Source organism: Cyprinus carpio, chromosome B8 (genome assembly GCF_018340385.1).
Source record: "Cyprinus carpio isolate SPL01 chromosome B8, ASM1834038v1, whole genome shotgun sequence".
Taxonomy (NCBI): domain Eukaryota; kingdom Metazoa; phylum Chordata; class Actinopteri; order Cypriniformes; family Cyprinidae; genus Cyprinus; species Cyprinus carpio.
In genome coordinates, this window is record NC_056604.1 from 5,080,483 (window position 1) to 5,104,102 (window position 23,620).

The following is a 23,620-nucleotide window of genomic DNA, read 5'->3' on the forward strand; positions in this document are numbered from 1 at the left end:
TATTCGCACACGCTTATCAGAAAGACCAACCAACAGACTCCGAGTACCTGCAGTTACGTATTTCTAGCTTTATTGTTTTACATTAAAGGAGTATTACTGCAAGGACTCTGAACGCTACATTTTTAATTGTTCGAAACCATTTAAGATCGGCTTCCCTACGATGCTTGTGTCCGCGCATGCGCAGTAACGTAGCTCTCCGAAAGTATCGCTGATCGGAGAGAACGGCTCGATCGACTGCGCGAGACGCGATGAGGTAAGAATGTCTAAACACTGCAGGTCTTCGGTGCTCTGTTTGTTTTTGTGCATGGCAAAAACGCGTGCTTATAGGACGCAGATAGCGTCATAATTTCGAGATATCGCTGCAGTAAACGAATCGAAAGATCGGCGTGGTTCCGTGCAGCAGAAAGCGTTCGGAAAGTCGTTTGCGAGGCTGCATCGCTGAAAGGGAGTGTGGAAGGGGAGGGTCAACAGTGAAGGGGGGGTGCTGCTTAAGCTCATCCAGCACAGCGAAATGGACGTTGTGGAGTCGTGCGAAATAAACTTATCGTGTCTTTAAAATCGGTCATAATTAATAAGGGACGTTGCCAGTGGAACACGCTTGCGAAACGCGCGAGCTTTGATAGTACCGTCGATAAATGTCACGTTCTACCGGACGTGTTTTTGATCGCGTGTCGGGACAGCCTTCCTCACTCCAGCGATCTGTAATGGAGGCTGGCGAAACTCGTGTCGATTTATTACGATCTGTTTGTTTTGTTCACCGTTCATTTTTACCACGTTGTCGCGAGACAGAAATGTTAAGAATTGCACAAACTATTTAATAACATTAAGTTTTAAGTTTATTTGAGTGCATAGCGCTATTTTAGTTCCGTTTTTCGGTACTAAGACCACGAGTCCAAACAAATCAACTTGCAATTAGTGTGTCGCCTAATTAAAAAAAAAAAGTAACATAAATCAAAGCTTCTGCGAAGTCGATTACATTGCAAACATAAATGCTTAATAATAATAATAACACATCATCAACTTTTAACACATCTAAATATTAAATATAATGCACAATGCAGAATATATTTACTTCTTATGTCTATGAAACGTCACTGTTCTTGGGGCATACTAAAATGCTTATCGTAAAAGGTGGTTAAAACATAAACATCGACTATTTTTTCTCACAATGCACTTTTCATAAACACTGCCAGAGCAACACCGCAATATTCCCAAATGATCATAAACGCTGATCTGATGATGGCATATTCAAAATGCAAGCGAGAAAGTGTTTGCTTCTGTTGCATCCCATCAGAAGGAATTTGTAATTCATTTTTCAATTTTAAATTTAATTAATTTTTAGGATTCTTTTAAACATTTAAGTTTTTAAGTATGTCCTCTTGAGTGTAATTAAGACAAGTTTATATTGATTTCAGAATAGATTGATTAAATAAATGTGTTTAGTGTGGAACACGTTTGTGTTTGTATAGCAGCTAAGTCAAACCTATATTTTGCAATAATATCTGTAGAAATATGTACTGTTTGCAAGTGTTTACAGACATTAATTGTGACTACTTTGAATGAGCTTATCCATAAGAGTTCACAGTTTGATCATTACTAACGAAACATATGAAAGTGACCCATACTCAGAATTCGTGCTCTGCATTTAACCCATCCAAAGTGCACACACACACACACACACTGTGAACAAAGGGCACCTCAGTCGTGGTATTGCCGGCCTGAGACTTGAACCCACAACCTTAGGGTTAGGAGTCAAACTCTCTAACCACTAGGCCACGACTTCCCGACATATTTGGAGACTCTGCTCCACCACAGTTGCATATTTTCTTTAGAAAATTGTCATACATTTTATACTTAGTACCTAGAAAAGATGAGGAATTTAAAGTTGTGTTGATAATGAGTGACTGTATTTGTTGCCTTTTGGCTACGTGTGAGAGATGACTAGTTACTAATTTCTAGTTTAGTATATTTTTTTCTTAGTCGTTGGAAAAGCTGAAGAAACTAAAGTTGTCTTGACAATGAGCCGCAGCATTTGTTAATTTTGGTTATATTAGAGATGACTGAAAATTGCCAGTTCAGTGTATTTTCTTCTTAGTGGTTAAAAGCATGACGAAATTAAAATTAGGTTGATAACGAGCTGCTGTGTTTGTTACTTTTTGTGTAAACGAGAGATGACTGAAATTTGCTAGTTCAGCACTTGAGATTTTAATGTTAATGAACCGATTCTGTGAGTTGATTACTGACTTGCTTTGTTGAAATCATAATTTTTTACAACATGCAAATCACCCTGTGACCCAGATTTGAGCTAAAACCCACAGCGGGATTTTATTATTGCTGAGATGTTGATTACATCTGTTTTGTTGGGTTTATATTGTTCTTTTAATTGTCAAAGTGCTTAATACCTTGGTCAACCTTTCAGCAGTTTTCTTAAACTGAAGTTGTCTTAAACAATTGGTCTGCTTTGTTTTAATTACATACAAGTAGGGTTTCAGGAAATGAAGTATTTTCCATTAAGCGCTGGCTGCTTGCTGATTTCTTTGCAATAGTAATTGCGCTGCATTGCAGATATCGAATGTTCTCAGCCCATTTGGTTCGACCTCCCTGCCGTCGCTGCTGGGCTCGCTGCAATTCTGTCACCATGGCAACCGCTCGTTTCACCCCCGTTCTATAAATATTCTCCTTCACGCTAGTCTAACGTGTTTCTGCTAGCTTGAGTCTTTGCAGTAGCCTAATTTAATAGAGGGGTTTTATTTACATCGGTGACGTTGCATGGGCAAAGACTTTCTTAGAAGCTGTTGCTTTAATGTTTTATTAAAATAGTGGTATGCAGATCGTGATGCAAGTACGTGAACATGTAAAAAATTATATTTCTCTCTGGCAAATTCTTAAATCATTAGTGACGATACATGTCACTTTGCAGTTCAGCTCAGTACAAAGTGTGTCGATAGAAATTCAGTGTGTCTTTAGAAATACATTATTTATTATAGTCAAAGTGCACACATCCAGCAGGCAAAATGCTCAGTTTGGGTTTTGCTCAACCACAAAATCAATGTCAAAGAGAAGAAGCAAAGTTGGCACATCACCGCTCCAAAAGTAGAAAAATATTTAGCTATGTTCTCACCACACAGGTGATGTTTCGAGCCTCTGATGAAGAGCTTCTAGGCTCAAAACGTCACCTGTGGTGAGAACATAAATATTTTTCAACTTTTGGAGCGTTGATGTGCCAACTTTGCTTTTTCTGTTTAGAAATACATTAACCAGAAAAATGACCACAGACTCTGCTGGAATAATAATTTTATTGCATCTATAATTTGATGTTCAATTTAGTTCTTCCCTCTAATATCTACATTCTCCTTACAGGTATGATATAATAATTCATAACCACTAAAGACATGGTTGAAACACTGGAGTTTTGACATTTTATGCAACCCAAGCTCTTCGTAACGATGAAACTTCTACTTCCAACTTCTGTGGACAGCAAAGTCATTTTTCTTATTTAAAAATGTGAGCCAGCGGTTCAACGTCCAGACTCTTCCTGGCATGACTCAAAACCACTGGTCTCACAAATCTGCTAGTAATACAGGAGAATCCAGAGAACGGGATCAGACATGACGGATGAGCTGAACAGGGCGTCAGCTGAACCGGAGACGATGCAACCGGAAGAGACTGTGCTGGTTGGAGCAGACGTTGTTACTGTGATTGAGGATAATGCAGTGGAGAACAGCGCACCTGGACAGGTGACGGTTGAGTTGCTACCTGACTGGCTGAAGCCAATGGAGGAGGATGAAGATGATGGTGGTGAAGGTGTCAATAGAAAGACCAATAATGACGTGTATGTGCTTATACCTGATTTTTGCTTGCATTTAGTAGGATATATTATAGTGTGTGTTAAAAGTATAACAATATTATGTCACAATACAGTAGTGTGTAAAGGTCACACAATTAATATGAATAAATAAAAAATAAAAAAACATTATTTAGTAAAATACTATTTAAAAAAAAATATTTCATATATAAATAATAAAATTCCTTTGTAAAGATTTGTACGGATAAGATTTTCTTGCTTCCATTTGAAGCTTCTCAAATCATGCTATAGAATATGATTATCAAGTTTTATTCATGTAACTTTCAGGAGTGCTTTCATTAATTCAAAACAAGACGATCCAAATATGAAGACATTCAGAAATACATTCCATTGTTTTGTTTAGCTTTTTCACTCAAAGTGTTACAATGAATATTTGCGATTAAATGTTTTATTAAAATAAAAAAGTGCTAAATAGAAGCATATTTACAAGTGGTCTCACACTTTTGGAGTCTTTTATATGAACATTTAAATTAATTTGATAATAACTGTCCTTAGGCTGATGACACACAGGGCAACTTTCTGAGCAATTTTTCCATGCAATTTTTTTGTTTGTTGCCTGGACACTTTCCCATTGACAATGTGTGACAAATTTCTATCTGGATACGCTAGATTGGTTGTGGGCCCTGTGTCTCACCTGGTTGCATGTTGACAGCAACATTGGCCAAAGTTGCACCTTGTAACATCAGCCTTAGACCTGTTTATTATGTTCAGTTGATAAACTGACTTTCGTACTCTTCATATCCTCACAGTCCTAAAGTAAAACGACGCAGAGGTCGGCCTCCGATTGCCAGAAATGCTAGACTGGGACTTACTCGTTTAGATTTCAAGAAAGGATTGCATGCAGATCACCCTAAAACTAAGGTTTGTGTAGCTATCTGTCTTGATTTGGGTTTTGTTTGCAGTATTAGAGAGAATATTATGTATGCACAATGGGTCAGAAGTTTGGAATGAAGATTTTTTTTAATGATTCTTAAAGAAGACTCTCATGCTCACCAAGGCTGCATTTATTTGATCAAAAATACAGATAAAAACAGCAATATTGTGACATATTCTGTAATTATTTCCTGAGATGCAAAGCTGAAATTTTTCTGCATTACTCCAGTCTTGATGCTTCAGAATTCATTCTTATATGCTTTGATTTGCCGATTTGATGCTCAATTGTTATATGTAAATGTAAATTTTATAATTAAGGTTTTTGTTTAAATGCATTAATTAGTTGAGATTGCTAAGACTGCTATGTTTCTAAATAACCAGGAGTAAAATTTCCAGAATTTTTTTTTTTTTTTTTTTTTTTTTTTTTTTTTTTTTACATTAAATTTAACCATACATTACTATTACTATTACAATATTTTTAAAACATTCTCTTCTTTTCTATGTGGTTGTTTGGCATATGTAGACTGTTCATACTCTACTGGACAGAACACGTTCAAGTCTCACATCAGGTACTGCCATTCCCGTCCCAGATCCAACCCGCATGCCTGAGGTTTTACCCCAGACACCCCAGAGCATCATTCACAGCCCGACGTCGACATCCCAAAGACCCCGACTCATCCCCATCTCACCTACAGGGGACAGCAGCCTCTCCAAGATCCCCGACACTGAGTTTCACAGCCCTCTGCGCCTCACGAGGGTATCGCCGCTCGGTATCGACAAATCTGTCACACAGAATTTCATTCACTCTCCGGCTGTAAAAGTGGGCAATGTTACCCAACAGATCATTTCCTCTACTGGAGTGGGGAACGATGGCACTGAGCCGCCCCTTCGACTCTGGCTTTGTCCCTCTCTGGAGCCCATTAGTCCTACAAAATCTCAGGATACATTTTCAGATCAGACTGTAAGTTTACCAAATTTTCCGGAGATTACACGTAATGGAACAGCGACCCTAAAGGAAAGTCTTCCTTTTCTCAGGTGAACAAATCTGACTCATTTTATACCACCTAGAAAGTCTGTTTTATTCATTCATCCTTCATGCATCCAGTGCAGGGTTTCTGCAGGTCTTAAAAAGTTGCCTTACACAAATAAAGGCCTTAAAAAGGTCTTTAAAAAAGTCTGCAAAGCATGCATTGCAAAAACATTAATGGTTCATTCCATGTCAACTCTACCCCAGCTAAAATTTTTGATTTTGCTAATATTTATTCTGAAGAAAGATAAACATATACAGTGATGAAAGCCCAAATATTAAATGTCATGGATGAACATTTACTAAGTAATCCACTATTTTGTAAAGGGGGGTCAAAATGGCAATTCTCACCTGAGATTCAGAGCCAAATTACAGGGGGGTAAAAATGACTTAAGAAAGATGGCAGCATTATAATGTTATTTTTTACAAAGAGATTGGTAGGTCTATTAGTAGAATCTGTTGAATTTAGCAATCTTTGTTGCATTATGTGCCATTGGCGACCATTCAAAAAAGGGCAAAGAGCACTTTTCAAGTTTTTTCACCAAAGTTTGCAGGCCTGTAACTCAAAAAGTATTAAAGATATCCTAATGCTCTTTTAGATATTGGGTCTTGACAAACTTCTCTTTTGGCATCTTCATTTTTAAGGCCCTATATGGCTCAGTTCCAGAGATAATGGAATTTCAATATGGCTCCAGGAGTAAATTAATAAATTTTGTTTTCCTATACACATATCTAAACATCCTTAAATTTAACATTGGGATGCAAATCGAAGAAATTATGTCTTGTTTTCTGAGAAGCAAAATTAACAAAACTTGAATTTTTCTGAGCTCATTGGCAGGTATTTGTTCTTGTTTTAATCTTAAACTCAGTTTTGATCAGACATTTACACTGGAAAACTTTTTTTTGGTGCATTAAAATTATTTCCATATTTAAGGCTATAGGTTCTAGGTAGGGAGGAGAGATATTCTGCAAGTGTTAATAAGCAGTTGTTTTTGTAAAATGAATTAAGTAATGAACAGTATTGGGGAAAGTTACTTTTAAAAGTAATTACTTATTACTAAATAATTACTTAATTGAAAAATGAACTCTAAATATTTTCTTGTACATTTAAAAGTAATGCTTTACTTAACTAGTTACTTAAAAAAGTAATCTGATTACTTGTAATGTGTAACCCCCAACACTGGCAGTGAATAGCTGGTTAAAGTAGTGCTTTCAAACTTTGAAGAGTTGTGAATACAACTAATTTTGTGCACCCTTGATATTTACTTTTAGAGAACTTATTGACATACTCCCTTCAGTGTATTCTTTAGATTTCCTTTACTTGGTCTAAAAAGGTCTTAAATTGACCTTGGTAAAATCAAAGTTGTTTGTCTTTCTTCAGTAAATGTGAAAGCTGTGGCGGACCATTTTCTGCTCAGAAGATCGGAGACACATTGTGCTACAGATGCTGCAGGATTAAACGTACGGGAATTTGTAATGACGCTCTTCATTTCAACAAACAGCGGAGGATAAGTTTGATGTTTGTGTGATTTGTGTTGTCTGATTTCTCTATTTCTCGTTTTTGCAGCAGAGAAGAAGCACTCTCCTCCAAATATTGTGTTTAGGAAGGTGTGTACCATTAAATAGTCATCGCAAGAGCCGTCAGGCCTGCTTTTCCTTCCTTTATGTCACTGATTCTCAAGACTGGGATAAAACAGGAAGTTCATGTGCCAAACATAATTTTGGATTCATCTGTTAAACAAGATCGGCGGATTTGATCTGTTTTCATTCTGCTTTCTCTGTTTGTTTGTTTTTTCATCTTTGAACGTCACCAACAGATAAAAATAATGTGTTCTTTCATGTCTAAAATGTATCATATATATATATATATATATATATATATATATATATATATATATATACAGTACAGGTCAAAAGTTTGGAAAACATTACTATTTTTAATGTTTTTGAAAGAAGTCTCTTCTGCTCATCAAGCCTGCATTTATTTGATCAAAAATAAAAAAAAATAAAAAAAGTAAATATTGTGAAATATTATTACAACTTAAAATAATAGTTTTCTATTTGAATATACTTAAAAAAATAATTTATTCCTGTGATGCAAAGCTGAATTTTCAGCATCATTACTCCAGCCTTCAGTGTCACATGTAACATCCAGTCTATCACATGATCATTTAGAAATCATTCTAATATTCTGATTTATTATGAGTGTTGGAAACAGTTCTGCTGTCTAATATATTTGATGAATAAAATGTTAAAAAGAACTGCATTTATTCAAAATAAAAAAAAGAATTATAATAATATATATTCTAATATTTAATTTTCTTTACTATCACTTTTTATCAATTTAACACATCCTTGCTGAATAAAAGTATTGATTTTATTTAAAAAAAAAAAAAAAAAAAATACAGACCCCAAATTACTGACCAGTAGTGTATATTGTTATTACAAAATATTAATATTTTAAAAAACATAGCTTCTTTTTTTTTTTTTTTTTTTTTATATACTTTTTATTCATCGAAGTATCCTAAAAAAGCATCACGTTCTGAAAAATTATTAAGCAGCAGAACTGTTTTCCAACTTTGATAATGAATCATCATATTAGAATGATTTCTAAAGGATCATGTGATAATGATCCTAAAAATTCAGCTTTGCATCACAGAAATAAATGATAATTTAAAGTATAATAAATTTAAAAACAATTATTTTAAATTGTAATAATATATCACAATATTACATCTTTTTTTCTGTATTTTTGCTCAAATAAATGCAGGCTTGATGAGCAGAAGAAACTTCTTTCAAAAACATTAAAAATAGTAATGTTTCCAAACTTTTGACCTGTACTGTGACTCTCGACTTTGATAGATAAATCAATTGAAAGTATATGACCGTTTTAAACTGATTTTTAGGTCCATCTGTTGGAGAAATGCAACATCGGACACCCTGTGTTGACAAAATTGTTTTGTCACACATGTATTAAATGCAGTACACATGTTCTGTTTTTGATATAGTAGTAATGTTTCTTTAAGTATCCCAATTTTGTTTGTTTTTAAGTTTAGCATATGCATACGTTTTATATATGCATATACTAAATATGTCTCATATTTTAATAATTTAAATTATGTAATATTTAAATATGTTTTATATTTTATATTATAATAAAAAATATATATATTTTAAATATATTTAGCAAATTTATATCATTTTTATGCATTTCCTATGTAAAGAGGATGCTTTTTCCCATGTCTCAATGCTATATTATTTTTTGTTAATGGACATAGAAGGTAGATTTTTTTTTTACTTTTATTTTTTTTTTGTGCTTGCCAGAAAGTCATTCATGGCCTTTCTCATCTGTTCTGTGTTGTTGTTGGCGTTGTGAAGTGGAAGTGAAGCAGTATTGCTTTGTATAAGGCTTTGGCGATACTTTTGCGTTATTATATATGAGCTAAAACAACCTAGTTTCCTTTTTGTTCTGCTCTCAATATATGAGCCAAAACAGTTGTTTGCTCACCATAGGTAGCTAGTAACAAAGTCCAGATTATCTTTGAGTAGCATTCTTTACTCGTTCTTTTATTTTCTTGATTATTATCTTCTAGTAACTTTATTTCTGATTCTGTTGAATGTAACATTTTCTGTTTATCATATTTCCTTTGCATCATTTTTTATGCTTTTGTATGTTTGTATTTATTATTATTATTATTATTATTATTATTATTATTATTTTCAGTGGGGCAGGATCAGTGGGAGGTTGGGAAAACAAAACATCCAAGAAAACAAATGCTGGTAATAATAATCAATAATAAAATAATACGGACACATTAATAACATTTTTAGGCTGACACATGAAACTGCAGCATACACAAAAGCACTGCCAAAGATCATCAAATAATCTGTCAGTAGCTGAACTTCTTCACACCATTAACATAATAACTCTGTCTCCTGCAGAAACAACATACCAAATACAAGAAAATGGTAAAAACGGTGAGTGTACATGCTTTATGTAGCTAACCCCCCCCCCCCCCCCCCCCCCCCCCAAATCTATTGCATACTTCAAGCCTTTACAGTGTAAATCAGTTTAGTGTATAACTATCCATTTATGAGACTGGGGCATAAATGTTGTGCTGCTTATAGTGCACTTCACCACTTGTTGCAACATATTCAGGAAAAAAGTGCTTTGCTTAAAATACTGATCCAGGTTTTTGTTGTATGTGTTTTTTTAGGATTTTGTCCCTGATGGTGATGAAGATGAGGATGACTGGGTGAGTGGTTCAGCATCACGATCTCTAACCTCTTGTAGATAATCTTCCACACGTGTTCTTCTGTCATCTGATTGATACTTCATATTGCTGATCTCATAAAACCACTTAAAACCTTTGTTTTTAAGGTCTGCTTGCATCTAACAATCGTTAATGATGGAAAAAAAACATTTTCTCTGTCTACTCTTGATTTCAGGCTGCAAAGAAACGCAATCGCAGGATGTGCCGGCAGTGTGTTGCGTGTCTTCGGGAAGATGACTGTGGCAAATGCGACTTCTGCATGGACAAGCCCAAGTTTGGTGGCAGTAACAAGAAAAGGCAGAAATGTCGCTTGCGTCAGTGCAAGTTTCAGTCAAAGCTTCATGCTCACAGAGCAAATGTACGTATTTATGTGATTGACATCTAATGGCATCACTCAAGAGTAAGGTCATCACATGCCAAATACACATATGCAAGATGTTTCTTGTGTTCTCTTCTCATGCAGGGAATGCTAAATCCATCCCTTCCACGAAGAAGGAAAAATGTGAAGCCCAAGCTCAAGAGACGCGGGAGACCAAGAAAAAGGAAATTCAAAAGCGACCCCTGGGAGGATGATGACGAAGTGTCTGATAAGGATGATGATGATGATGAAGAAGACTTGAGGCATTATAAGATGAATGGCAGGAAGGGAGGAAGGAGGAAATGGAATTACACTTTTAAGGAAGATGAAGAAGATGCGTTCGTTGAGACCGTGATTGATGATGACGAACCGTCCATCACAGAGGAGGTTTCTGATTGTTAAATGTTACACAACCAGTCACTAAAACAGTGGTTTTATGCTGCTTTCACCTCATTTCGCTGCCATTCATTTCACAGCTTGTTTCCAGCTTGTGGATATGGGATTAAAAATAAAGTTAATGGTTTTTATGAGTCAGTAATTATGGTTATTTCGATATGAGGAGATTGCAGCATTACACCAAAGACACCAGAAATATGAATTCATTTGGTTCTTAAATGTTTTCATGATTGTGTTTAATGTTATATTATCTTTCCGAGTGTTTTGTTAACTGTTTTCATAGGATCCTGATATTTTGGGCAGTGAGAGGTCAGTGATGGTGTCTAGTGAGATGTACTCAAACACCTCTGGACTCGGTGCTCAGGTGAGATTTTCTACATCGTTTTCTAGTCTTGATTCTGAAATGAGTTTCATGGGCATTAACAAATCTAGAATAAAGAGTTACATGCCTTAAAATAAACAAACTAAAAACACTTTCATTTAAAAATAAGAATTTTATGCATGTGGCAGGGTTTTTTTTTTTATCCAAAGCATCATACATTGCTTTCAGAGTATTAGGACTGCATGATTTGGGAAGAAAGAAATGTTGTGATTTTTCTGAAAAAAATTTCCGTTATATTTAAAAAAATATAACACAAATCCAGGTTTGCTGTGCTTGTTTGTAAGGCGTCACAATATGGCCAAAATATTGTAATTATTTATCAGTGTAGCTATATTGATAATAATAATGAATGATAATAATAAACTTATTAAATAAAAAAAAGTCAATAAAACCAAACAAGAAATAAATAATTTATATATATATATATATACACACACACACACACACATTACAGCTATAAAATTACGATAGTACTATTAATGGTCATCTTAATACATTTGGTTTTAAACATTAAACATTAAAAAAAAAAAAAAAAAATTTTTTACATGCATTTTTATTTTAACGAGGAAATGCAGGGAGTCTTTAAAGCGGTAACGCTTTACAGTAAAGTTCATTAGTTAATGTTAATTAATGCATTAACTAACAGTGAGCAATACATTTGTTACAGGATTTGTTCATCTTAGTTAACGTTAATTAATAGTTAACTAGTTAACTCTTCATTGTTAATTCGTGTTAGCTCAGGTCCATTCATTAACATTAACAGAAAAAATTGATTTTGAACAGAGATAAATAAATGCTATACAAGTATTTTTCTCTGTTAGTTCAGGTTAACTTATGTTAACCAATGAAACCTGTTAAGTGTTACCCTTAAAGCTTCTCTTTTATTGATAAGCGCTTCTCATTGTAAGTATGGGATGAGGGTTAGTGCATGTTGCCGTCCCAAATTTGAAGTAATTATGCTCTAGCGATTAAGCATCCCATAACTAACATTATTTAGTTACGTATCAAACATTTCATTAGTTGCCTGCAAAACTCAGTGAGTTCATTTTCATTTTCATTTTGGTATTTCACCAGGAGTTTGGCAAATTAATTTAATGATGGGGTTGGGGGGTTCCAGAGAAAGTTCAATTTTGTAGGGTTTGTGTTTGACAGGGATTATACTACAACGTGCCAGGCGTGCCGGCAGCACCTCATATGCTTGGATCAGTACCTCTGTGTAACACCAGTCCACTGCCGATGGGTGAGGTGATCAGCTCTCTGCCGATGGGGGACGATGTGACTCAGAACGGTTTTCTTCAGATTGAGATGGTGAGAGTGGGATCACCACCATCACATTACACAGAAGAAGCTCAGAACACAGAACAGCACGTGTCAGAATTTCAGCTGGAGCCCACGCCGGTGGTGAGTCTGGATTCACAGTACTGGTCAAAGGTTTTAAAGGCTTTTAAAGTCTCTTCTGCTCACCAAAGCAGCATTTATTGGATCGAAAATCCAGGAAAACAATAATATTGTGAAATGTTATTACAGTTTTAAATATTATATTTGAATATATTTTAAAATGTAATTTATTCCTGTGACAGCAAAGCTGAATTTTCAGCATCATTCCTCCAGTCTTCAGTGTCACGTGATCCTTCACAAATCATTCTAAAACAGTTGTGCTGCTTTACTGTTTTATGGAAATCATGACACATTTTTCAGGATACTTTGATGAATAAAAAAGTTCAAAAGAACAGCATTTATTTGAAATAGAAATTATGTGTAACATTATAAAAGTCTTTCCTGTCAATTTTGATCAGTTACATGCATGTTTGCTGAAGGAATGTATTCATTTCTTTCATTAATTCCTATAAATTTAATTAATTAATTATTTTTATACCTTAAATTTGAATAAATAACAAAATAAAAAATATACATTAAATTTAAAAAACAACCAAACCTAATTTTTTTTACTAAAAAAACACATAAAAATTATCATCTCAAAGTGACATTTATTTTAAAGCACAAGCACACTTTCAAGTAAACTATTTCACAGAAATTAGGTTTTATTTATAATCTTATACCTTTGTAAACTTGAGAACTCACCTCATACATCAAATAAAAAACCCATGTTTTTAAGTGCCCAAAAGTGTCTAAATTGTCCGTTGTATACAAAAATAAAAAATCCTCTAACCCTTATTGATTATGATGCTTTTAAGATGTGTTCAGCGCAGTCAGAGACTTCCACAGCTACCAGCCATGTCAGAGCATGTAAATGTCACGTCTGCTTTCGTAGATCACTCAGATCTTCAGTCTGGCGGGAGGAGAGAACGACAGCGACCGAGACCAAGGCCTGATGGAGCTGTTCACTTCCCTAGGCCAGACCGTGCTGCCCGCTCACTGGGTGGGCGTCATGGCCAAAGGCCCCGTCCTCCAGCTCCTGCAGTGCTCCAAACTCTCCACCATGGCTGACACGGTGGTCCAGATCGAGAAGGGCTTCTTCTACCAGGTCAGTGTTCAAAACCAGCCTCTTCTGCTGATGCACGCCGTCTACTCGCGCCACCCCACCTGCCTCGAGACGGTCGGTGACGTGGTGTCGCTCTTGCTGGACTTGGAGGAGATGGGCGTGTGTCAGGGCTACCAGAACTTCCACATGGGTCCGCCGTGGGAGCCCAGAATGAGCGTCCGAGCGGCTCTGTGCGATCTGCTCATTCCCAAGGACGAGGAACAGTGTCCGAAATGCACACAGCCTGTGGAGAGTTGAACGGTTTTGAACATCTATAAGTAGTTCGAGAGACTCTTCCAGCAGTTCCTATAATGCAGTCAGAGCTGTTTCTGACCTCACGATGAATCCACATCTAAAATGGTGCTTATTTTTTGTTTTCTTTTTAGAAGTTAGTGACACAACATTCAAAAAAGGACTCGCAAAATACTGAGTTTTTCCAAAATCCCTTCTTTCTGTTGCTCTCCAGTTGGGATTAGGACATAAATACATTCAGTTCTCATTTAAACTACCTCTCAATCATTTTATGGACCAATTTAAACCTTAAACCAACCAGGTGCCCTTATTGTAGTTTATTGTAAGCTTACTGTAGTACCATGAAATGCAAAGAAGCTAGTTTCCACCATTGGATAAAAAAATAAAAAAAAGGTGCAACTTTTATCACCAATTCAGAACTTTTTTCTTGCGATTCTGAGTTCATATATAATAGTGCAGACTATTTTTTCTCAAAATAAAATATAAAAAGAATTGTGGAATATAAACACAATAAACCAACAAAATAGAATAAAAAAAACTTAATTTTGTGGCGGAAACAAAACAAAAGAAACAAAAGAAATCAAACTTAGAATTCACAATTAAAAAGGAAAAAAAGCCAAATTTAAACAAAAACAGATATACTAACTAACAATTCTTAGTTAAAAAACAACAAAAGGCTTCCTGTTTCTGTGTAGGCCCGTTCACAAACCAAGGACGATAACTATAAAGATAACGATAATAGATATAGTTCTAAATATCGTTTTCAGTATTAAAGAACAGCAGCGTCCACACCACAACTATAACGATAAAGACAAAGAAAAACGATATCGTTGGAATCACTTTCAAAACGATTCTTTTTTTCCAGCTGATGAACGATAAAAAAATTGACAGCCAATCAGAATCGATCCTGTTGTAACGCGCTCGAGAATTTAAAGCACCAGACGAGCATGCGCTTAGAATAAACAGAAGATATCGTTCGCTGGTGTGGACGCTAATATCGTTAATTAATTTTTTTTTGTTCTATAACAAGAACGGGCTTCCTGTTTCTGTTTACCGTATTAATTTTTTTTTGTTCTATAACAAGAACGGGCTTCCTGTTTCTGTGTTCTGAACTGCCTTTGTTGTGCTAAATTTTGGGTTGTATGTTCAAACTTAAAGTTGTTTGAAATCAGTTTTAAACCAAAATCATTCAACCTTTAAAAATCGTCAGTTTTTTTATTTATTTATTCCTTACACTGTATTTAATTTTTACCCCAAAGCAAGCACACTGTCTTTCATAATGTATTTTTACATCTTGTGTTTTTTTTTTCTCAGGATTCTCATTACGTGAGTGTTTTTATGCAACGGAAGATGCACTCTGGTCTTTTTTTTTTTTTTTTTTGTCCTGTTGTTAATCACACCTGCTTTCATGTGACTGAATTGTGTTACGCATGATAAAGCAATCCGCAGTGCATCTGTGTGCTGTTGCTGTTGTGTGTATTATTCGCAGCCTACAGTAGACATCCGACCGGAGGACATTTCACTGATTGGCCTTTATACGGATTACCTGTATTGTAATTCTGCCTAGGAGATGAATCAGTGCAGTTAACATTTAACTAGTTTTTATTTCAGTGCAACATTTTGTTTTTCATTCCTGAATGATTTGAATTAAAATGTTTAAAGCTGTTTTTTTAAAACCTCTACCCCTGGAGATCTGTACAATATAAGCTGTAAAATATACCTAATAGTCTGAAATTATTTATAAATAGAAGATGTAAGCTAGAGGTGTTTCTGAGGGCATCTATATATTGTAAATCTTATCTTGCTCTTTTGGTCTGTTTAACCACGAGTTGAGTTTTTGAAACACTGTAAAGTAAGGTTTTTATGAAAGGTGCGTAAAATAAAGGTTTGTTTTTTCTTATATACAGACAGCTCTGCTTTTTTTTTTTTGTCTGTAGTGACAATCAGAATCATTCTTTTGAATCTAAACTTTTAGTCCATGAAAAATTTAGGAAGGGAAAAAAAAAGATTTTGCAACATGTATCTTTTATTTATTTATTTATTTATTTATTTATTTTGATGTGGTAACTCGCAATTAAGTATGATTTAATGTGGTGCATTTACTGAATTTGACTTGTCCGAATTTATAATAATTCAGTTGACAGCATTTGTAATAGTAAGACATTAAAATTCAAAGAAAATTTTAATTTAGTAAAAAAAAAAACAAAAAAAAACAGGACATGCTGTACAAAGCGTTATATACATATAAATTCAGACTGAAATGTGTATGCATCCAGCAGTTCTCTAACATTGAATTAACAAACATGTATTAAGTATGCTCTCAACTAATGTACATTTCCAGAACAGTTTTTAACAATTAGTTTTGGCTTTAGTACAGTGGCAAAATAAAAGGCAATTATTTATTCAAAAACTACATATATAATTTAATGCTTGATATTTTTGTCTCTCAGTATAAATTGGTCTTTATGCATGAAAATATACAGGAGGCTTTATATTTGGGGAAAAGTTGCCTAGGCAAGATGAAGATCATATTATTTGAAACCCCTGATGCAAGTATCGTTCTTTGTCATTTCAGTAGTATTCCACCAGAGGGCCTCATTCTCTTCATTTAGTGGCGCATGTAGAGAACAGCAGATACTTATGAACGGATCATTTTGAGTCGACTTTTGTCTTTACTTCTTTCTTCAAAGACTTTGCAGTTTCTACTATGGAAGACAAAAATGTGTATTTCTATATTTGCTGTGACTCTTGGAGACACCTGCAGTTAGTTCATATGGGGTTAAGCAGCGATAGAGAGAGAGACTCATTCAATAGTGTTGTGCATCGATCTGAATGAGCTGCTTTGTTTCCTTACGGAAGTGAGAGGACAGTGACCCCAGTGGCCTTCCGCCTGATATCTGGCTCTCGCATCCAGTCGCAGTCTGATATTCATATCCTCCTATTTTAGCGTGTGTGCTTTCAATGGATCTGCCAGTTACAGAGTGAGCGAAATCTGTCAAATAGAGAGCACTTTGCATTAAAATATCATCTAATCTATCATTTCACTTATACTTTTCAATATTCTTTTAACATTACATCGCAACACAACATCTAAGTTAGGTACAGCTTTTGAATTTCTGTGCAGGATTTCAGGCCTTGAGGACGGAAACCATTAACAAATCAAACTCAAGCAGGGATATTAAATCGAAAGCTGATTTATCCACCGATTCATAATCTCCAACCAGGCTTTATGGATTATTGCTGCGGTTTAACCCTTGAGATGCCAGAGAAGGGTCAGTAATCAGGCATCAAGCTCAGAATTAATAACACAACCGATGCGGATGCATAACAATTTACAGTTTCATTGTGCTTTTTTGACATATATATACTAATATCTTGCAATTACACTCAGAAACACACACACACACACATATATATATATATATATATATATATATATATGTGTACACACACATTAAGCAAAACAAAAAAAAAAAAAAAAAAAAACACTTTCATTATCTTATAATATGCATTTATTTTACCTTACTTGCTCAAGGACTCCCAAACGATTTGCTCAACGATTCATTTTTCGGCATGAAAGGTAATTTTCAAAAATCCATTATGGGGCACTTTAAAAATTAATTAAATGTAATAAATTATTCAGAAACTAATATAAAGATTATTTATAATAGATAGATAGCTATATATAATTATTACATTTAATTTATTATAATATACAATTTTATACATAGGCTAATAAATATATTTATGACTAATTTCTATATATAATTTAAATAATATTTTGTTTTCTATAAATATATATAAAATATCTATCTATCTATCTATCTATATATATATATATATATATATATATATATATATATATATATATATATATATATATATATTTTTATATATCATGTTGGCACATTTTATAGTATGATGGTTTTTATTAAAATATTGGTTTAATTCAATAAAATAAAGAATAATGTATGTTATATATTTATATAGACAGATAGATATTCACTTGTTTTCCAGTGTTTCCAGTACTGTGGCACTGAGCGGGTTAAACGAGACACAAGCCACTAATGTGAATGAAATGTGATTGGTTTGGTCCCTGTGTGTAGATCAAGTCAGGATCAAATCTCCAGCCCTTGCAGATGGAGGGTGTAGAGGGGTGTGTAAACACGGTATGTGTGTTGAAGAACAGGCGATGATCATGATGATCCGGGATCGATGAGCAGAAGACAGTCATGCAGCTCGATGAAGGACTAAAGACGCTCTGGAGATGCTCGTGAGATGATGCAGAGGGACGCACGTGGATGTCAGAGACTCCAGCATCCTCTCAGGTATTTAGAAGCGGTCGGATAAAGATGCAGATGTTCGCGCTTCGACTGAACAGCTGCATTGATCGGATGTTGCATTGAGGAGCTGCTCTGTTTGCATGCAGCACATGGTCTGCAGTGCAAAACAAACACGTTTGACAATGAATTCCGCGACAGTGTGCTGTCATGTAAAGTTGTTTTGTTTTGCGTGCGTTATTTCGGCAGCAAGGTCTGAATTTGTTTTATTTGTTTTGCGTACTTATGCAATTGTCATTTATATTGTGGCATTGAATTTTAAGTGATTTTTAATTCATATATAATTCATATTTTTAGCACATTCTTATCGTGCTGCTGCATAAAGTCTGACCACTGATCTCAGTGTTTGGAGCTGTGTGTGTCCTCGCCCAGATTTACGCGCAGGATCAGGTTCATTAATGGGGTCACACACTAACACACATGCACCTCAGCGCCTTAATTGTTGTGCTAAGTAATAGTAGTTGTGTTTACTCATTATGTTAATGTGCTAGAGTAAAAGTGTAACTTGATGTATACCGTTTTTGGACATGGACACGCGTGGGAATGTTCCGTTGCTCCTGAGCGGAGACTTGGGCGTGTTCAATTTTCATCCGCACTTACTTTTCAGCGTTATTTTTTTTTTTTTTCAAGGCCATTGGTATTAATTCTCAGCTAATAATGTGACCTCCAAGCTATTGCAGACTCCATTCAAACTTTATTTTTAAGATAATTTCAGTCGCTGTCTATTTATTTATTTATTTATTTTTGTAGACTAGCCTATAGCCTAGATGTAGCCTAGTTTTGTGACTATTTTGATTTGCAGATAGCCCAAGCATTGTGAATAAAAGTTATTTTTTTGTATTTTTGCATTTTGCTATTTCAGAGTTGGCATTTTTTTTGTGCATATTAAATTGAGACTGGTCTTTATTTGAATCAAGAACATTATATTAGGCATATTGATACAAGATCTTAGACTTTAGGGAGGCTTAGATAAAATTATATATATATATATAAAATATCTTCTATTCTTAAGCTAGATTAAAGTGATTAAAACGTTTTGAATATAGATATTTTTCTTATAAAAACACATCGATTCGCTACAGGAGGCCTTGTTTAAGCCCCGGATCCATGTAAGGCACATTTTATTATGAATGGAGGTGCTTTATTTCACTTCTTTTGGACTGATGCACTGTAACACCAGCTGACTGCCATTAAACAGCTTGTAAGATCAAAGAACATTTTTAATTTAATATAACCTATAATATAAACCTAAACTTTACCACTGCTCTTTGGCTGCCTTGCAAGTACTGCTATTTGCTCCTGGAGATATCAATTTAAACATGATTCGCAGCTGTGAGTTAAAAGTTCTTCATTGAAACTGAATGTGAATGTTCTTTGTACAAAATTGCAAGTATTTGCACATATTTGTGAAAATATCTGGAAGCTGTTTTGCTGGATCCCTCTCATATCAGTGATAACCCAGTTAAAGGATTTCAGAAATTAAATCTGAAACTAAAAACTCAACTGTATTTATGAAACATTCAATTGGACCTGATGTTTCTCCAAAATATTTTACCACACTTTTATGATGCAAACACTCACTATAACATAAATATTTGAAGTCTCTCTCTGTCTCAGATCTCTAAAACACTGCAATGTGTACGTAATGTTATCACTAAACATCTAATACGTCATGACTCGCTCTTTAGTTGGAGGAGCCAAGGAGCCAAAATCTTAGCCCATTATCCTCTTTACAGATCATAAGTGTAATCAGAGGATTATGCTGAACTGCGAAGAAAGAGAGCAGCTCTGAATGTGCAAACTGGGTTACGTCGCTGTAGGGGTGAAAAGGTCTTACCGAGTATAATTCTGCTAACCTATATTAAAAGGAAGAGCGCTCACACTTATCTGTCTTTTCCCGGCCTTATGAGAGAGTGTGTGGACCCGTGGAGCTGGTTAACTGATTATGTGGGCCAAATGCTGGGTTGAGGTCTGGCAGAGGTCTGGTTTTAGCTCTGTTTTGTGTTGAGATGGGTTATTTGGTGTATGTTTGGCTAATCTAGCGCAGAGGATGCTGGAGGCTTTCAAGGACAGGTGGATTTGCAAAATTGGGGCATTTTTATGTGGCCTTGTGAGGATACAAGGAGAACAGACTAGAATAGACTATATCCTTCCATTCTCTGGAGAAAAAGTTGATGCTTGCCTGTGCAAATCTCTCAGGAACAGTGCCAACGTGTTCTGGATGATTGCCAGGGTGTTGTTATGTGGTTGCTGCGTATTCTAAGTGGTGTCTAGGGTGTTGCTATGCTGTTGCTAGGAGTGTTCTGAGTGGTTACCAGGGTGTTGCTATGCCATTGCTAGGAATGTTCAGACCCGGTGTTGCTATGCTGTTGCTAGGAGTGTTCTGAGTGGTTACCAGGGTGTTGCTATGTCATTGCTAGGATTGTTCAGGCCGGGTGTTGCTATGCCATTGCTAGGAGTGTTCTGGGTGGTTGCCAGGGTGTGGCTATGCTGTTGCTGGGAGTGTTCTGGGTGGTTTCTAGGGTGTTGCTAGGAGTGTTCATGGTGGTTTCTAGGGTGTTGCTAAGCTGTTGCTAGGAGTGTTCTGAGTGGTTACCAGGGTGTTGCTATGCCATTGCTAGGAGTGTTCTGGGTGGTTGCCAGGGTGTGGCTATGCTGTTCCTGGGAGTGTTCTGGGTGGTTTCTAGGGTGTTGCTATGCTGTTGCTAGGAGTGTTCAGGGTGGTTTCTAGGGTGTTGCTAAGCCATAGTTGGGACTGTTCAGGGTGGTTTCTAGGGTGTTGCTATGCCTTTGTATAAGTGTTCAGGTTGGTTTCTAGGGTGTTGCTATGCCATTGTATGAGTGTTCAGGGTTGGTTCTAGGGTGTTGCTGTTCTGGGTGGTTTCTAGGGTGTTGCTATGCCATTGTATGAGTGTTCTGGGTTGTTTCTTGGGTGTTGCTGTTCTGGGTGGTTTCTAGGGTGTTGCTATGCCATTGTTAGGAGTGTTCAGGGTGGTTTCTAGGGTGGTGCTAAGCCATAGCTATAAGTTTTAACTTAAATCTCAAGGGTGTTGTTATGCCATTGCTAGAGTGCTCCGAGTGATTGTCAGTGTTGCTGTTTTATTGCTAGGAGTGTTGAACCTTATTGTAAAGTGTTAAGGTGTAACTTAAATCTTACCCTGTCAGTTTTCTTTTGCTGAGCCAGTTAGTTAAAAATTAATTAATGGCACAGACATTTGAAGAAAACCCTATCTCCACCACATCAACAAAGTTTAAGTGTGTTAATGTGATAGTTTGCCCAAAAATAAAAATACTTGCATCATTTACTCACACTATTGTCATTCCAAACATCTATGACTTTCTTCATTGACTTTCACTCTTCAAAATATCCTTTTTTTTTTTTTGTCCACAGAAGAAATAAATTCATACTGTTTCAGCATTTGCATTTACATAAGCTGTTTCTGACTTAAGACTTAGGGTTAATGGTAAGTTTAAATCCCTAACACTAAGACCAACAGGAAAAGTGATGCTTGCCTTAACAATTATGTCTAAGAGAAACAGATAAAAGAAAGCTATAGACAGACTAATAAAAGTTAAAAGTAGAGATCAGAGGTGCGGAGAGAAGGAGTTTGTGTGTGGAGTATAATTGCAGCAGTCTCAACCTCTCATTGTCTAATTAGACATTCAGAGCAGAGCAGCTTGTGTTACTGGAGGCTCAGGGAATATTTTCAACAGAGTCTAAATCAAAGTTGCCTCTATCCCCGTCTCATCCCTTTCCTAGCCAACACACGGGCCAGGATGTGCTATAGGAAAGAGTGTGGGTTGCTTTGTGCATAATAAAGAGTTTCCTAAAGTGAAGGTGTGTAGCTTAGCACTTAGAAAAAGTGGTTTCAAAATCCCTAGAGGCCAAACTACAAGAAATTATAAAGGAATAGTTCACCCAAAAATGAAAATTTCCTAAAACTTTACATATCCCCAGACCATCCAAGATGTAAATTTGTTGCTTCATCAGAACAGATTTGGAGAAATGTAGCGTTACATTACTTGCCCACCAATGGATCCTCTGCAGTGAATGGGTGCCGTTAGAATCAAAGTCCAAACAGCTGATAAAAACATCACAGTAATCCACACAACTCCAGTCCATCAACTGATGTCTAGTGAAGCCGTAAGCTGCATCTTTAAAAGAAACAAATGCATCATTAAAGTGTTTTTAACTTTAAACCATTGTGTCTGGTCAAGATACGACTCCATAATCCATATTAATATTTCCTAAAGTATAAAAGTCCATCTCTGTTGCCCTCTCACATCAAAATCCACCAACGTGTGTTGAACTGTTTTCTTGCGATCATTGCTTGATCTGTGCATTTTTATCTCCTGATTCAGAAAAGACAATTTTTTTTTTACCGAAGAAAGCAATATTATGATTAGAGGACTTGTATTTTACCCCGAGGCAATAGTTTGAAGTTAAAAACATATTAATTATGAATTTGTTTCTTACAAACATGCAGCTTCTCACTTCACAAGACATAATTGATGGACTGGAGTCATGTGGATTACTTGTGCGATGTTTTTATCAGCTGTTTAGACTTTAATTCTCATGGCACCCATTCACTATAGAGGATCCACTGGTGAGCAAGTGATGTAATGCTGCATTTCTCCAAATCTGTTCCAATGAAGAAACAAACTTAGCTACATCTTTGATAGCCTGAGGGTGAGTACATTTTCTGCAAATTTTTTTTTTTTTTGGGAAAACTATGCCTTTAACAAACCCCATAGCTCGAGTGGAGCTGGATGTGTAATGTTTGCCCGCTCAAGAGGTTTGGGGTAGATAAGGACATGCAGTGGCGTTCACAGCATCAGCGCCAGGGTGTCAGTGACAGAGCCGGGTCAACACTCAGTCTGCGTCTCTCGCTTTGGGCTCAGTTTAATGAGTTTGTAATCACTCTCATGTCAGAGGGATGCTTGTGCCCTGGAGGCTTGGACGGTGTCGGAGCGCTGGAATTCATTCTGCTGAGACTCACGCTGTGCTGCTGCGCTGTTATTGAAATATGAAGGCTTATGAGTGATCCGAAAAGAAAAGAACACCTAAACCCCACAAAGGTTATGAAGCGAATTACACAAATATTTGTCATACCTTCCAAAGAACAATAAATACACCTTTGGTCTCCTGTGAGCTTGTGAGAAAGAGAGAGGTATGGTAATGTGAAACAGCTCTAGGGAATCGAACAGTATGAAAACAGGTCGTGCTGATCCAAGAAACCTCATACAGAAAATAGATTATCAGTTAGAAATGGATGAAATCTGCTTTCTTTATTCAGGTTGTTTCAAGTGATGGTGGTGGAAGATGCTGTTTTTATCTTTAAGAAATTAAAGATAACTTATAAAGTAGAGC

General features: G+C 35.8%; 2 protein-coding genes across 4 annotated transcripts in view; both read left to right on the forward strand.

Moving 5' to 3' along the window:
• Window positions 1–102: 102 nt before the first annotated feature.
• On the forward strand, window positions 103–14,372 carry LOC109094818. Of its 2 annotated transcripts, XM_042729333.1 has the most exons (14): window positions 103–253; window positions 3,361–3,832; window positions 4,615–4,726; window positions 5,262–5,773; window positions 7,147–7,226; window positions 7,333–7,373; window positions 9,489–9,545; window positions 9,708–9,743; window positions 9,983–10,021; window positions 10,215–10,397; window positions 10,503–10,784; window positions 11,077–11,157; window positions 12,328–12,576; window positions 13,448–14,372. In XM_042729333.1, exons 2-14 carry the CDS (start codon window positions 3,609–3,611, stop codon window positions 13,913–13,915), a joined length of 2,364 nt encoding a protein of 787 aa, XP_042585267.1. In that variant the 5' UTR covers window positions 103–253; window positions 3,361–3,608; the 3' UTR covers window positions 13,916–14,372. The 2 variants fall into 2 exon arrangements, with proteins under 2 accessions (XP_042585267.1, XP_042585268.1); XM_042729334.1 differs by lacking the exon at window positions 9,489–9,545.
• Window positions 14,373–17,999: 3,627 nt separating this feature from the next.
• The window catches only part of LOC109095191 (coiled-coil domain-containing protein 120-like), a 48,426-nt gene continuing 42,805 nt past the window's right edge, over window positions 18,000–23,620 (forward strand). For both annotated transcript variants that reach the window (XM_042729338.1, XM_019108875.2), the window contains exon 1: window positions 18,000–18,237. The gene's annotated coding sequence lies outside the window, so the exon portion shown is untranslated. The remainder of the gene's footprint in view (window positions 18,238–23,620) is intronic.

Excerpts from the sequence above, each read along its gene's own strand:
- LOC109094818 (XM_042729333.1), top strand. The coding sequence starts at position 3,609 with ATGACGGATGAGCTGAACAGGGCGTCAGCTGAACCGGAGACGATGCAA. Across the intron at positions 3,833-4,614 it reads AGAAAGACCAATAATGACGT|TCCTAAAGTAAAACGACGCA; the intron begins GTATGTGCTTAT and ends ATATCCTCACAG. Across the intron at positions 10,785-11,076 it reads AACCGTCCATCACAGAGGAG|GATCCTGATATTTTGGGCAG; the intron begins GTTTCTGATTGT and ends CTGTTTTCATAG.